We start from the raw sequence: 16,611 nt of genomic DNA on the forward strand, positions 1-16,611 counted from the left end.
TCCTCAGCAGTTTGATACAAAGCAAATCTAGTACCTGGTAAATCGCTGAAAAATTGGAATAAAGAAAGATTTTTTGCAATAAGGTTAAGGACCTTCATCTCTGAAGAAACGGGATCTTAGCTTCTTTCTCTACCTTAGCTTATCTATTAAAGAGAGAAAAAAAATAATTGCCCCTTGTGGATGCTTAGTTTTCTGTGATGATGCATTTCCCAAGATCCCCAACCCACTCGATTTCCCACTCTTCTTGTGCTGTTGTAATTCTGAAGAGAGTTAACCAGGAAGCATTCATTGATAAATCCTTCTTCGAGAAAGGGTGGATCCGTGAAGATAGGAGAGAGGTGACTGGGCTTCCACTGTTGCCTGACTCCATGTACTGGGAAGGGGAGAGGAAGAGAAATACCATGGATGTGTGAACCAAACTGCTTTTGCTTGAGGGGAAGGATAGTCCGAAGAATCTGTGAAGTGAATATTCAGTGTAGCAGAGAAGTGAGAAGAAACGATGCTGTATGCTTGGCAGCAGAGAACAGTAAACTTGGAAACAAAATTGCTGTGCATTGTGGCTTCACCAGAGCTTGTGGAGTCCTGACTGAGTTGAATGGGGAAGTCTATACTCCTTATAGCTCTTTTCTCTAAATGCCTGTATGTTTAGGCTTGTACTGTCATGGTGCATTATATTCAGGCTAGCTTCTTAAAGTTCTTTGTTGTGGTAGAAAAAAGTACCTTAATGCCAAATAAGCAAGGAAAGTTGTTTTCTAAACTATAAAAAAAAATAAAATACTTCCTAGACTTAAAAGTATTTTTTATCTCTTCAGTGAGGTTTGGGGTTTTTTTGTTGTTTTGCGGGGTTTTTGTTTGTGTGTGTTATAAAACAGGTCAAAAAGATGACTTCACATCTTACCTGTTAAAGTGAGATGGTGAGTAGTAGGTTACCAGCTGCAGCAGGCTGGAGTGATCCAGTGTAACTACAGTTACTGTGAAACTAATCATATGGGACACTTCAAAGAAACTAAAAAACTACTGTAATGTCAGTTTTAAAAAGAAGTAAACATAAATAAGTTGGGTGTTTTTAGGCTAATTATTAAAGGAATATCTGAAAGGTGGCTTTAATAGCTGCAATCTGGCAGCTTGAAAACCCAACTGGAAGTGTGCTCCTGTATAATTAAAGAACAGAAACTTCCAAAAATTCAAAATCTTGATGTAAAACTGGAAAGTATGTAATATCATTGTATGTGTTTAACAGAGGTATTGGGTGATGCTGTGGTGCAAGCTTGTAAATCAGAAAGATAAATACACATTATTGTCTGTTTAGTTTCAAATAACAACTGTCTGGATTAAAATGTAGTTGGGTTCTTAAAACCAAATATCTGAAACTTATCGTTGGAGTGATCTCCAGATCCCAAAAAAGGAGACCTGGACAGTATCTCAGGAGACCATTTTGAACAGTCTTGATGCAGTAACAGATAATGAGGTTTCTCTGGTCCCTCCCTGGCAGATGTTTAGTCTTAAAATTCTCCACTGACTACAGTTCAGCAGCTCCCTGAGTGTTTAATTTGCCTATTGAAGTTTTTGACAATACATCATGCATCTTCCATTGCCAGAATAAGCTGGTATCTCTTATTTTCCCAAAGTAGGCACCCTAAACTATTATTTGATACCCTGTTTGTAAAAATATCTTACATGCTTTCTTTTTAGATGTGAACAAACTTTGTTCTTTTTAGCCTGGCATTGTGGACTGGTTCATTCTTGCTGATTTTATTAAAAATCTTGGTTTCTGTTCTTTATTTATACGTTCGAAATTGGAAATAGTATTCCAGCCATGACCTGTTAGGTATTCACAAAGATCTCTCCAGCAATTTTGCATTTTGTTTCATCTCACTGACTTTTACACATCTCCAGTTTGGGATCATCTTGCTAGTACGGAAGGTGTCTTACCATTGCAGCTTATTTCAGTGTCATCTAAAGATGCTGCGAAAATGCATTGTACTCCTCTATTGTTTGTAGTAAGGATTATTAGAACTACAGAACAGAACTAAACTTGGCATGTGTTTCAACATGACACTTAAAGCTTTTCCAGGACCCCATTCCGACTACTGTGAAGCTTTATGAAACATGAGCTTTCACTTCCTTCTTCTCATGTATATGTGGAATTATATTGTTGTGTTAGTTTTTCTGTCAATTGCCTGTTATCTTTTAACCTGATAAAGTTTAAATTGTGACATTTAATTGTTATTTTCATAACTAGATTTGAAACTGTAGTAATTCTTCTTTTCCTAAGGAAAGATAGATTTTATTATTTTTACATTGTTTTTATTCAAACATATTGACTTGGCCTAGTTTAATCTATATGTTTTCATTTGGTGCTCTTGTTTTTCTAGTCAGAAAAATGCTATTTTTACATGGTTTTACATGGACAGGCTGGATCGATGGGCCGAGGACAATTATCCGAGATTCAACAAGGCCAAGTGCCGGGTCCTGCGCTTGGGTCACAACAACCCCATACAACACTACAGGCTCGGGAAAGAGTGACTGGAGAGCTGCCCAGCAGAAAAGGACCTGGGGGTGTTGGTCGATAGCTGGCTGAACGTGAGCCAGCAGCGTGCCCAGGTGGCCAAGAAGGCCAACAGCATCCTGGCCTGTATCAGAAATAGTGTGGCCAGCAGGACTAGGGAGGTGATTATCCCCCTGTACTGGGCACTGGTGAGGCGGCACCTTGAGTACTGTGTTCAGGTTTGGGCCCCTCACTACAAGAAAGACAATGAGGTGCTGGAGCGTGTTCAGAGAAGGGCAACGGACCTTGTGAGGAGTCTGGAGCACAAGTCTTATTAGGAGTGGCTGAGGGGGAGACCTTCTTGCTCTCTACAACTTCCTGAAAGGAGGGCGTAGCAGGGAGGTGGGTTGGTCTCTTCTTGGGGTCTTCTCCCAAGTAACAAGTGATAGAACAAGAGGAAGTGGCCTCAAGTTGTGCCAGGGGAGATTTAGATTGGATATTAGGACAAATGTCTTCACTTGAAAGGGTTATTAGGCATTGGAACAGGCTGCTCAGGGAAGTGGTGGAGTCGCCATCCCTGCATCACTGGAAGCATTTAAAAGATGTGTAGATGTAGTGCTGAGGGAGATTGTTTAGTAGTAACTTGGCACTGTTAGGTTAACAGTTGGACTTGATGATCTTAAAGGTCTCTTCCAACCATAACAATACCATGATTCTATATAACTACTTGTAAACAGGCAGTTAAGTTTTATGTTACTGTGAATAACTTTTTTGTTGTTCTCCTGTGCTCTCTTGAGGGAAGACACAAATAATTTTAGAAGTTATTAAATAAAAACCTTAAATTATATTGCATTTATTATTGCATGTTAAGGGGTTTATTAGTATATACATATTTCACCAATACATCTGTTTTAAGTGGTAGTGAATGGAATGTAGTGGTGCTGGTCAATGTGTTCTTCAGAGCTGTAAAAGTTACAGATGTTGTCTTGAAACTATTTTTATCCATCAATATATGGAAAAAGAAAACCAGTTTTCCTGCTTTTTCAGTTTATAATTTATTTTGCAGTTTCACATGGCCTGATTGTTTAACTGCAGTATTTTAAATAAATTGACTTGAAGCAGCAAAATAGACTGCAATCAGAGAGTAATTTAACACCGTAGTGTACTTTGTTTTGGGGAGGAAGCAAAGGACCTTGTGGGGTTAATGGATTATCTTCCCTAAAAAATTAGGTATTAAGCATGTTATTAATACTATTGTTTTAGTTAATTTAAGTTATAGATAACATAATATTTAACATAGCTTTGTAATTAAAATCATAATCAATCTTTTTTTTTACAATTAGGTATTTTTTTAAACTTGCATATTTCTAGAGATGTTCATTTTTTTTTTTTAAATGTCCTTGGTTTTGATAAGAGATTTTTTCCAGTTTTTATCAGTGGATGTTTGTGGTGCATGAAGTAAGTCAAAATACTGACTGCGTTTTATTCTGTCTTAGGTGATTTGCAAGTCAGATGCTCCTACAGGGGATGTTCTGCTTGATGAAGCTCTGAAACACATAAAAGAGACCCAGCCTCCTGAAACAGTACAAAATTGGATTGAACTGCTTAGTGGTAAGCCTTGGACATAATGTATTTGCTTTTTTTTCCCCAATAAAGCTAATTATCTGTCATCACAAGAGATTATACTATAAGGTTTTTGGGGAGAAAGTATGCAAAAAAGTTAATTAGTCTGTCCTCTAGGGTAGTCTCTTGTTGATTGTAGCCTTTAATCAAATACAAGTAACCGTGGCTTTTGACTTAACTTCGTACAGAAAGCATCTAGATGGAAGTGTCAGAGAACATCTCAACTCTGTGGAAGAAGTGCCTTCCGCTGTCTCTGAAGTAGATCGGGACTGCACCCTGGAGATTTGACTGCCTTTCTCTGTAATTGGAACTGAGGGTTAGTGGAAGTTTGGAGCGTAGGTGTATGGATTCAGTACTGGGATCCTTTGATAAAGAAAGGAGATAAGGAGCTCATCGCTCAGATGTACGAATTGAGGATGATTTGGCCATTAATGATAAGGAAACAATAAACAGTCAGGAGTTCTATTTTTCTATTAAGTGGAGAAATGTCATAAATATTTTCAAATATTACATATTTCTTGTTGTTGAAAACAAAGTTTTCAAGATGAGCACTTTGCACATAGCTCTTCCTGTAAAGTGAGTGAGTCATTGCTAAAAAAAAATGAAGCGTCAATTAGATTTCATCTTTACAGTTGCTGTTAACATTTTTCATATACCTTGCCACCAGTTGTATTCTCAGGATGCATAAGTTAAACTGAAATTGTAATGACCATCCTTTAACAGGTCGTGCTCTTATTGTTTTGTTGTTTTTTTTTTTTCTGTAGACAGAATTCATCACCAGGGTTTGTCTGTTTTTACAAAACACATAAAATGCAGCTTGCTTGGAGTAGATCAGAGCAGTTCTTCAGTTGTGCAAACAGTGCAGGAAAAACCCCTGCTGTTTTGGCAATAACATGTCTCTGGGGGGTGGAGGGTAATGAGACTTGAAGTTGTCTTTCTAAATGTACTTGTTACTTGTAACAACCGATGAGTAAGAGTGTCAAAAATGAGCAAAATCTCTCCACCTTTCTCCTTGAAAGAAAGGATCTTCCTTTCTCCTTGATCTCACTATGTTCCTCCCCCTTGTCCTGCACCACCTTCAGCAGTCTTCCTTGCACATCAGTTCATACTCCTGTCCTTGCCATCCCTCCCCTCTTGCTCCTTGACTGTCAGGCAGAGGGGGAACAAAGCAGCCCTTGTCAGTGGGGGGCACCACTGCTGTGTAGCCTTGCAGTTCAGTTCTTGCTCAGCTCGCCTTTGCTTTTACAGCCTGCAAAAACAATTCATTTTTCTTGTCCCAAATCCATAACTTGTGCTGACATTTCACCTTCTCTCCCAGTGCAGTGCACATCAAGTTGGTACTGATTCAAAAAAGGTCAACTAATGAATGAACAATGTTATAGGTTTTCTTTGAGCTAAGCTAAGGTTTTCCTGACAGTGCTGAGCTTTGGCTCTGGGAAGATAGTTATCGTCAGCACTGTGGCTAACACTTGGGTCAATCATTTTTGCTTACATATGGTTATTAATTACTAGTTGTTGGATGGCTTTAGGGTTCTTTGGATTTTTCACAGTTTAGAGGACTGCCCTTTGAAGAAAAATACTTTGGGTTTTTTTTTTTATAAACTCTTAGAATTTTGCATCAGGGCCTGATCCTGGAAAAATAGCTACTCAGTCTGTAATTACCAGTGACACGAAGAATGGTGCTTGAAGTTACAGTATACATGAGTTCAAAGCCATCATGGAAATATTTATGTGTACCTGTAAGGTGATGATTGCCAGGCTGATGTCGTTTATAAGATAGCCTCTAAGGGAAGCAAGTGTAAGGAATACAGAAGTTTGGATCAAAATGGCAGGTCTTCCTGTGGATGTAACAAACATCTGTGTTTGGACAAGCAAGTGTCTGTGTAATTGAGGAGACTGGTCACAAGGTGTCACCACAGTACTGGTTTTTGTTACTGTATAGCCACATCCACCTAACAAATGTAGAAAAATCTAGGAAATAGCCTTTGCTCTGCAAAATGCTGTAAGGAAACTACTTTTTTGTGTGTTTGTGGTAGTTTCATTCGTGGTCAATCTGGGGAATCGCATTCAGTGAGGTATGGGATCTATAGGGATTTGTGTAGTTCAGGCCTGGGTTAGTTCTCTGCCTTTTGTGATGCAGTTGGTGTCACCTTATTTGTTTACTTAACTTGGCTGTTACTTGGATACCGTGTATGTCACACACTATCACAGTGGGAGAAAACTTAAAGTCGTCTGTGGTGTTTATCATCATCATTATTATTTATTATTATTATTATTATTGTTATTAGTTAACCAAAGCTTTCTGATGTAGAAAAATAATTGTTACAGAAATTCTTCTATCATTTATAGAGAAACCCCATCCGTATAAGAAATACTTAATGTTGTTTCTTCCCTCACGTGTTAAAATACATAGACTCTTATATAAGGAGGGGATTTTAATACTTATGATGAATACTTAGGTAGGCTGGACCTAAAACTTTTATTTTAGCTAAACTCTTAAGCAAAGTGGATTTAGCAGTGCTTAACAATTTTAACTTTATTGGTAGCTGTTGATGCTGATTTTTGTGCTTTTTAAAGTCATTCCTCTATGCACACAGAGTCATGCACTCTGAAGGGCCAGATTTTCCTGCCTTAACACAAAGCATTAGAAATAATTTTTGTAGAAACATTAGAGCTTCTACCGAACATGTGCTCATGTGTACACACATGCCCCCACACTCAGACAGTGCGCGGTCACTGTTTCACCTGGTGGGGGCAGGAAAGGAGAGAAGAATGGAAACCTGAAGTAGAGAAATGCACAGGGCAGGTTTGCTTCTCTGTGGCAGAAAGAAAAGCAATGACATTTCTTCCAGTCTCTGAAATGGTAAAAGGCTGGAAGCAGACAAATGCACAAGACTGGAGGAGATGCTTGTTTTTATTTTTATTATTAAAAGTAAACTTTTTTTTCATGGCTGGCTTGGGGTTTGTTGTTTTTTTTTTTGTTCTTTTTTTTTCCTTCAGTACAAGACTGCTTATTTGTCATATCCTTAATCAAGACATGGCTTAGCTAGCGTTTTGTCCAAACTTTAAATGTACTCTGAAGCTCCTCCAAGGAGATTTTCAGTCTCTGTCTCTGCCTGTATCTGGGTAGGTCAGAGATCAGAAAAAGCTGACATTAAAACAATACGTTAGCGTAACAGTCAGCTATATGAATTTGACAGCTCATTCTGCACCACAGGAGGGGAAAAAAAATCACTCTAATACTACAACTTAAACTGTGCCTGACTGTTGGGTTTTTTGCTTGCTTTTTTAGGTGAAACATGGAACCCATTGAAGTTGCACTACCAACTACGAAATGTCCGTGAACGGTTAGCTAAAAATCTAGTGGAAAAAGGTGTACTGACAACAGAGAAACAGAACTTCCTTCTTTTTGACATGACTACGCACCCTCTCACCAACAACAATATCAAACAGCGCCTCATCAAGAAAGTTCAAGAAGCAGTTCTTGACAAATGGGTGAACGACCCTCACCGCATGGACAAGCGCTTACTGGCACTTGTTTATTTAGCCCATGCTTCAGATGTTCTGGAGAACGCTTTTGCCCCCCTTTTGGATGAGCAGTATGATTTAGCCACAAAGAGAGTGCGGCAGCTTCTGGATTTAGACCCTGAGGTTGAATGTATGAAAGCCAACACGAGTGAGGTCCTGTGGGCTGTTGTAGCAGCTTTCACAAAATAACTGCATTCAGACTGAAGTGTTCTCTCTTCTTTCATGTAAACCAGTTGTTTCTCTTCTATTGACTATTCATGTTTTCTGTAATTTGTACCTTCTCACATGATGAGTCGGCTCTTGTTTAATGGGAATTATAAGTGCTGTATTCCCTCCTTCTCTGTGTATCTGTATACAGGATTCTGCTGGTACAAGAGACCTTCCTGTTTAAAAACAACAGAAAAAGGTTTTACTGCCATATTGGCATTCCATTTCCTATTCAGTTTGAGTTATCTGAAATACTTTGTTTAATCTATTTTTCATCTTATTGTTATTGAAGTGGTTTAACGTGGAAAGCACCTCAAGGAGGAAGTGTGCATGCAGTTGGACCACTAGTCTCAGCTGACACAGATGTGTGCATGCATCAATACGTCTGCAGTACAATTCATAACAGATTAAAAAGGGCCTTTTTAAATCACCAAAGCTCCATGTTGAAGTGTCTATCAGGACATTTTATATACAGATGTTATTTCAATTATATCTAACAAAATTACTTTGAAAGTAAAAATGCCATTAAGCAGCTTTGTCAATAGTTCCTGTAAAATGCCCCATAAATTTTACTTTTCATGCAAGTCTCTTGCATTCTTATATTTTCATTAGAACGATAGCTGAGTCATAAGGCTAGCATAGAAAGGTCCAGTTGTTTCATAAACCAGTTTTGGGATGGGATACATTCCATTATATTGTGTATATATAGTTCAAATTGTATATTAACAACTGCCCCATCTGAGTATTTTGCAAGATCTACCTAGTTGTACACCTGGTGCCCCTTATTTGCTGTCAGCCATTGCCATTCGATGGAAAGAAGGGCCTCCTGTAAAGAGCATGTATGTGAAAGCTGTTTGTTTCTGGTGTCTACAGAGTTTGCCATCTGGGTATTCTCAGTCTATGCATCGCCTTTAAGAATTAGTGTATGGACAGAGACCGCTTCCTAGCGTTGTTTGTACTTCTGCCCCCCGTACGGAAGAGGCTCGTGACCAGTACAATTCTTGAGTGCGGTTTTTAATTTTGTACACACATTGATGTTTGTCTCTTAAACCTCGTAATCTATTTTACACTTCAAAAACAAAAAGTCAGTCCTAGCAGGTGTTGCATGTAAATGGTTAACAAGTAATGACTGCAATTCAGATGATTAAGATTTCTGTAATGGGACGCTCTGCTATATTGTATTTTTTATATACAATTATGCTGATTAGCACACTATTGTAAAAAAAAAAAAAATAGAAAACGTTGGCTTTTTAAAATTTATTGCCTCTTTGCCACTGCTTATTATCTCCCATTCGTTTCACAGTGTAAATATTATGCATTGAAAAAATTAAGCATTGATTTAATTTTTTTTTTCTCCATAACAATGCTGATTTATAGTGGGGCTTACAGGTGTTTAGAAACTTTCTTGGTTAATATTCAGAGCAAGAATACTAGATGGTGTATAACTGTAGAGTTGAAATTTAAGGGATCCCTTAATCTGTATACTAGCTTTTTACCTACAGTAAATAAACTATGATCTTGAAAGTGCCTGAAACAGAGCAAGCATGTCATTTTTATTTTTTGTTGCTAATTAGAAAGGTTTTAGTGCTTGACTGAAAGCTTTAGTTAATATCCTTCTTATTAGAAAGGGAGAGTTTATATTAAGTAGATCAAACTGACCTGATCAGTGGTGTCGCTCAGATCTGCAGGATTCATGGCTGAGACTGAGTTAGCCTGTGAGCGTGCAGCTGCGCCTGCCACGGGCAGACCTCCTGTGCCTGGAGCACGACTATACAGCCTCATCTGTGACTGGAATTACAATTTTGCACTTCATTTTCAATCATTCAGATGCTTAAGTAGTTGACTTTAAAATACAACTTAAATTCATCATACCTATATAACCTTTTTTAATAAAGGTTTTTAAAATATGGTCCTTAACATTTAATGGCACACTGTTCGTTCAGTTCTTAAACGCTGTTTCTTTAGAAAAATGAAATGAAAAGTGTATTGTAAGATATTTCAAACTCTGGTTTACAAATAAAAAGACAAACAGTGTTCTCTCAGTTGTAAGATGCTGTGTTTAAAATCTTTGAGGAGCTTGGGCATGAACTGCGGACGTTTTCTTTCAAACGTTTCAAAACGTGATTGCTTTAAGTGGAGGAAAAGTGAAAGTTGCCGTGTTGCTCTTACATTTGGCAGCTTATAGAATACTTTCTTACTTGATAGTTTGTGCTAACTCTCTGCTTTCATTGTCTCTCAGTCCCGTGATCTGTTTTCTCATTTTTTTTATTGCTCTTTGGGAGGAGAGAAAAGTAATTAGGTGGAAGGGCCAGAAAAATAGTGGAGTACTCAGGAGCAAGTTAAGTGCACAAAACTTTTAAAATCGCTTTAAAAATCTAAGCTATGTGAAACATGCTTCAGACTGGAAGTAACTTTCATAGCCCCTTTTCTGTCCTCTTGTCTTCATTCTGTGAGTATTTTCCATGTTCCTGCGGGTTTCATGTTAGGTTGTGGAGGATATTGGGTTTTTTTTACCATTATGGCCAACATGGTTTAAAAGAAGGCACTGTTTAATCCCCTCCAGAAAGAGGGTGGGGTTTTAACTTTCCTTCCCCGCCCCCCCCAGAAGATAATGGCCTACAGTATTTATCAGCTTTATTTTGCTTAAAGGTAGAAGCTCTGTCTGTTATAGGGAGAGTTCGTACTGGGTGTATCAAAAAAACCGTGGTGTAAGTAGTGATGGTGTTGTGAAGAGGGACAGTGTCTTCTGCTAGCCCAGCTGGCGTAAGCCTGGATGTGCAGGGGAAATAGATGAGCTTTTGGAGTCCTGAGTCCTGTGTTGTGCTTTAAAAAACCCAAAGCCCCACAAGTACTGCCAGACCTTGCGTCTAATGAGGAAGGTAAGTTTGGTAGGGACTGATTTAGCAAACTTCGTTGCTATTTCAGGTTCTAACAAAATGGTTAAACGTGGGAGACTGCTTTGTTCCGTTGAGATTCAGGTACCTTTCTTCCTATTAGCTGCTACTGCAGCTCTCGGAGATCTGGGTTTAAGACACTTGGCTGCTCCAAGTCCTCAGCGTGCAATGGCTGCTTCAAGGGAAAACTGCCAGCCATAGCCTAACTTGAACGTGTACCTCAAGAAGGAACATACATTACTGAGGGATGCATTCTTGTAAAACAAAATTTCAAGTTGGTGTCAAAACCAGAATTTTGAAAGTTAAATCCCCGAGCAGTATATATAGTTTTACAGTCCTTGAGATTTACATCCTCCTCTCCTGTGTTCATAGAGATGATGTTATGGTGCTCCTGTGTGGGATGCTGATGAAACCTGTGTGCCATACGTGATGCTTTCGAGGCGAAAGTTGCATAAATTGGCTGTAAAAGGCTGGTGACTGAGTGCTCACGTGTTCATGCCCATTTCTCCTACAAAGTGAAGATATGTATTAACTAATGTGTTCTCTGTGAACTGGACTGAATCTGTACTGAAACAAAATAAAGCACCCTTTCAAGCTAAAAGCTGCAAATTGTTACTGCGTATCACATGTGTGCAATACCTAAAGGAATTGTTTTTTTTTTTTTTCATTTGCTAAGTAATTTCCAGTTTTTTCCTGAGGCTCTGGTCTTCACCAGTTGGGGAAGTGGAACTTTAAGATTTCCATCAAAGCCTTGGTTCTGCCTCAGCTGGGCTTCGCGCACTTCATGTGGTCAAAGCCTGTTAGGTCCCAGTTTTCCCTATTGTCCATCTGTCTTTCTATGTGGAAGGGGGTTTCCAGCTTCAGAGAAGTACAAGTTTCTTGAAAAAGCAACTCAGTTGTTCTGCGGTAATGCTTAACGTATACAACTGTTTAATTACGCAGGAAACGAGATGCTGTCAAGTGCTTTGCAAGTGCCCAACACAAAGTGGGATTTCAGGTGTGTGTAGGAGGTGGCCTTCTCGGTTAGGGGAGGAGGATCTTTGGATGGGGAAGAAGCATGGTCAGACCTGCTGCCCATGTTAATCTCCGAGTGAGATCTGTGGTTTCCTCCCATTGGGTCTTGTTTTCTCCTGCCTTACAAAGCAGCAGCACGAAGCCCGTGAAAAGCTGACGGTAGGAAATGCCTTCTGACTCAGGAGGAGAAAGTTTCTGTAGACACAGTGAGAAGAAGAGCTGGTTCCTAAGACAACAGAAGAGAATAGGGGAAGAAATGCTGATGAGTTTGTACTTTGGCTTTCCACCCCACACCTCTCTGTACTTCCCAACAACTCACTGTTTCAGCTTTCTTCTCTCTTGACTTTGGCCCCTGGTCTTCTCTTTCTTCCGTTTTGCCTGTTGCTTGGTGACTTCCTCTTTCATGCTCATGAAGGAGTTGCACTGATTTCCAAGAGTGTTTCCACTCCTGCCTTTTTACTACTAACCTTTTTTTTGCTTTCAGTTTTATGGTCGGCTCAAGCGAGACTCTCCTTTACCCAGTCCTCCGAGTCGCTTTCCCCTCTGCCTTGATCCCCTGACGATGCCTCAAGGAACCTCCCCTTCTTCAGCAAACACCTTGGTCAATGCCAGCTGCCTCAGTGGCTCAACTGAAGCAGCTGTCTGCCTTCTGCAGCTTGTAACACGTGGTTTGTTAAGGTGGACACATCTGATGCTAACTTACCTTGAAACTGCTCTTTGCCTGCATCAAAAGCAAGCTGTTGTCCGTGCAGCAGGGAGCACTTGCAGCTGAGGATCGTGATTTTTGCCAGTTCTCTCATGTAAGTGGGTCTTCATCCTAAACCAGTCCTCTAAGGACTTGCTGTCTCTTACTCCAGCTTTTCCTACAGCGAGAGCGTTATATACAAGAGCAGTTTTCCCTTTTGGGGTCTCTGCTTGTTAAAAAAGAGTTGAGTTTGTGTTGCAGCTCAAAAAAGCATCTTCTTTATTTGGCTATTTATTTTTTGTGGAAGTTGTAGACATTCAAACTATTTGGAAGATTTCTTCTATTTAATTTGATTAAAAGGGTCAAGTGGGAGAAGAAAGAGACACAGATATAATGTGATCATGTAAGCTGTTTTCCTGGCAAAATAGAGGAAAATATTTCAGTGTTTCATTTTTGCTTTCTTGACTCCCAGTACACCATTCAGTTCTTTCCCATCTAGTGCATCTGACGTCTGCTCAGAAAGGATTTGCCGTTACCTAATGCACTAGTCCTTCAGGATTTATCATCTGTTGCCCCTTCCTTTTGTACGTCTATTCAAATCTTTGATTTTTTTTTTCTCCCTTTGCCCTGGGATTGATCTTGAAGGGTGGGTGTTAGGAGAAAACTTTGGTGGTTGTAAAGTGAAATGACAGGCAGTTCATAAGCTTTCTTTGCCACTGCCAGGGCGTCTTTGTAGGTACTTCTTTGTTTCCCGTCTGTTCAAATGAAGCCAGATCATGTCTCAACCAGCTTTTAAAATCCTGCTCTGACTCCCTAAGCTCCTGAAGACCTTCAGTCGCTTCTGAAAATACGATTTAGCTAAGTCATGTATAAGTTTTGCAATGCTAAGCAGAACAACACCTACACACCATTAAAAATCTCAGGCCTTGTATTCAGAGGACTTGCAGAAGGAATTTAGCAAAACCAGATCGTTTCTCTAAGCAGCAATCTCGCAGGAGCGCCCCCCGCCCCCAGCTGTGACAGTAAGCAGAGCCCTTGATGGAGAAGTCATGCTGGTGCCTGAAAAAGAATTGGTCCAAGGGAGCTTCCTCCCCTGGAAAGGCCTGAGATTCCTGGGGCCATTAATCTTATGCAATGCTCTTAATGACATTTTGAAAATATCTTGTATGGATACATGCTTCATTACCGTTTCCCCCCCTGGTGAAACTGAAATTGGTCACGGGCCAAAGTCTAGGAAGACTCGGTGCCTCTCGGGTGGTGTGGGAGCCGCTCTCCACCCAGGCGGGACATGAACTCTCCTAGCCGTGACAGACCTGAGCATCTTCCCCTGGAGGTTGCTCTCCTAGAGATCCCACCCCCTGCGTGCCAAGGAGACCTTTGGGGTTGGAGAGTTTCTCTGAGCACGGCAGAGGAGAGCGGAGAGCTGAGCGTGGAGGGGCCTGGCCCGTGCCCACCTGCCAATAGGCTGCAGATGTGCCCGTGCCTGCGTGGGAGAGGAACAGCCGGCTGCTCACAAAGGCTTCAGTCATCCGGGAAAACACCACGTTGTGCGGGTGAGCGGTTGTGCTTGAAACAAGGGAGTGCGTGCGACCTTCCCTGAGCTGGAATATGTACAAATAAAACAGAATCGAAATAAAATGCAATTATAAACACATTTGGAATAACAACTGAGGTCTGTTTGTTGGATACGTTGCAAACAGGAAATGGAGCTAAATTCAGTGCATTAATAAATGCCTTGCTGCAAATATGTTGCCTGATGTTAGGCCCTAGCTAATGAGAGCTTCCTTCTGAGATCCAGCTGAAGATTTACACGCATTTTAATAGACCCAAATCTGAGACACTCGGCCAAAGGCATACAGAATCCCTTCTGCGCAAGCAGCCCTGACACGCAGGGGAATTTGTACACAGCATTTATAGACATTTAAACTAACTTCTTATATTTTCCATTAAGAGGAAGCAAAACAGTCTTTTGATTGTACTATAGTAGCCTCTTTTTTTTTTAATTCTTTCTTCTGTAGGGAATGGGCAGGACCTGCTGCCAAGATCACATATGGCTGACAGTCAGCACAAGGGTTAAGGATTTGTGAGCCATGAACAGCAGAAATGTCTGGCACATTTTCATTTACTCTGCACAGCGATGGAGAGGAGCGACCATTACTGCAGCCTTAATTGAAGCGTATCTTCAGAAGGTAATGGCTTAGAAGATAGCTAGAGGTACGAGCAAGTTGGTGACTATCCTGCTCTTAGCGTGTCTTGCAGGTTGTGCTCGCCAGAGGCACAGAAAGGAGTTCAGAAAGCTGAAGAGTTCAGCCCCTGGGGTTACAGTAACGAGTGGGGTTTGAGTCTGCTTGGTCCTCAGCTCTTCGGTTGTACAGTCAAATGAGTCCCAGCTCTCCCACATCGGTGTCTCTGAGCTGCTCAGGGCTTTGCAGATTTGCCGCTTGCCGGTTTCAGATGTGCAGCCAACTGTCAAGGCTGCCCGGGAAGCTCCTCTGTTCCCAGGCTCGTCTCCTCTCCAGAGGTTAGGAGCCCCATGCCCGTAGGCTTCCCACACTCAGCACTGAAGATCTAGAGGATTCACAAGGAAGCTGCACGTATGCTGTTTCCAGATGAGGCAGCCCGTAGTGAACACCATGGGTCTACCAGCAAGCGTGGGAGACAACTCAGTGACATGAAATACAGGAAAACACTAATGTACTCTTCTTTGCCTGCACCAGAGCTCGGTGTGTCCCCCAGCAGCTTTGGATGGAGGAGGGCAGCCAGCAGCAGGGACTGCTCAGAGAGCCTGGATGTACACAAATCTATAAGGCTGGAGGGGATTCACCCCAAGGGGCCGAGAGTGACAGTGAGCTTCAGTAAGGAAAAATCACGGTGACTTGGGGAAGTCCTGGGGGTCTGGGCCAGTGTTGTGCCCATTTTTGAAATGGAGAACATGGTACAGTCAGCCTTGTCTAAGTCCCAGGCAAGTGCAGGACGCACAACCTCTTGGGTCCACTTCCAAACATATAACAGGGCAGGAAGGTAGCAGGGAATGGTCAAAGATTGATGAAGTGCAAATTGGGCCTGACCAACAAAACTGCCTTCTGTGATGAAATGTCTGGCTATGGGGAAGGTGCGGGGGGCAGTGCATATAAGCCTACTTGGCTTCAGGAAAGCTTTCAACACCGTCTCTACAGCATTCTTGGAAAGAAGCTGTGGAAGTATGGGATGGAAGATTGGACTGTTATGTGATGTGAAAATTGGCTGGACCACTGGGTTCCAGTAGTAGACTGGGGCTAATATTGTTCAGTAGCATCATCAGCCACCTGCATGGAAAGACAAGATGCATCCTCACTGTGAATGGTAAGTTAGGGGAGGGTGGTTGACATGCTAAACGGAAGAGCTTCAGTTCAGAGCGACTCAGAGACACTGGGACAAGAGACACTTGAGGAAATTCAGCAAGGAGAAGTGTGGAGTCCTGTGTCTGGGGTAGAAAAAAACCCCAATGTACTGGTGCAGGCTGGGAGCCAAGTGGGAGTGTCACTGCTGGAAAGAACATGGACCGTGTTGAATGTGAGCCACCAGGACACTGACATCACAATATGAAGGTGGCGAGCAGCACTTTGAGGCAAGTTGTTAGTCCCCTCATCTGCACACTGGAGATCTCATCCACACCAGCAATACCATGTCCAGCTTCAGGTCCCGTGGATGCTGAGGAAACAGGGTCCCAGCAAAGGGCTATCAGGATGGTCATGGGCCTGGGGGACATGGCCTACAAGAAGAGGTTGAGGGAGCTAGGATTATTTAATCTAGGGAAGGGAAGGCCTAGGGGTCCACAATTACTTGGGGGGGCGAGGTGTGGAGTTACAAAAATAATAGGGACCAACCAATCTCAGTAACAACCAATAATACACAAGTTGGTGATAGCATCAAACTGCACCTTTGGAGTTTCAATTTGGACTTTAGGAAAATTTCTTCACTGGGAGGGTGGTGCAGCCCTGGGACAGACTAATCAGAGGCGTTGTGGTATCTCCATCCTTGGAGGTCTTACACTCTTGTCTAGACAAAGCCACAGCTGACCGGATCCAGTGCTGGCAAAAACCCCGCACCAAGTGGGAGGTTGTGCTGGATGACCTCCAAAGGTCCTTCTCAGCTAGTATTTCTGTAATCCTGTGATCAGCTTCATCGCTTTG

The 16,611-nt window shown here is 41.5% G+C and overlaps 1 protein-coding gene across 3 annotated transcripts in view; it reads left to right on the forward strand.

Moving 5' to 3' along the window:
- GOLPH3 (golgi phosphoprotein 3) overlaps nucleotides 1–9,380 on the forward strand; it is a 32,509-nt gene extending 23,129 nt beyond the window's left edge. For all 3 annotated transcript variants that reach the window (XM_054185137.1, XM_054185138.1, XM_054185139.1), the window contains 2 exons: nucleotides 3,985–4,099; nucleotides 7,404–9,380. In XM_054185137.1, the coding sequence (XP_054041112.1) occupies nucleotides 3,985–4,099; nucleotides 7,404–7,828 (540 nt within the window). In that variant the 3' untranslated portion in view covers nucleotides 7,829–9,380. The remainder of the gene's footprint in view (nucleotides 1–3,984; nucleotides 4,100–7,403) is intronic.
- The last annotated feature ends 7,231 nt before the right edge of the window (nucleotides 9,381–16,611 follow it).

Source organism: Rissa tridactyla, chromosome Z (genome assembly GCF_028500815.1).
Source record: "Rissa tridactyla isolate bRisTri1 chromosome Z, bRisTri1.patW.cur.20221130, whole genome shotgun sequence".
Taxonomy (NCBI): Eukaryota; Metazoa; Chordata; class Aves; order Charadriiformes; family Laridae; genus Rissa; species Rissa tridactyla.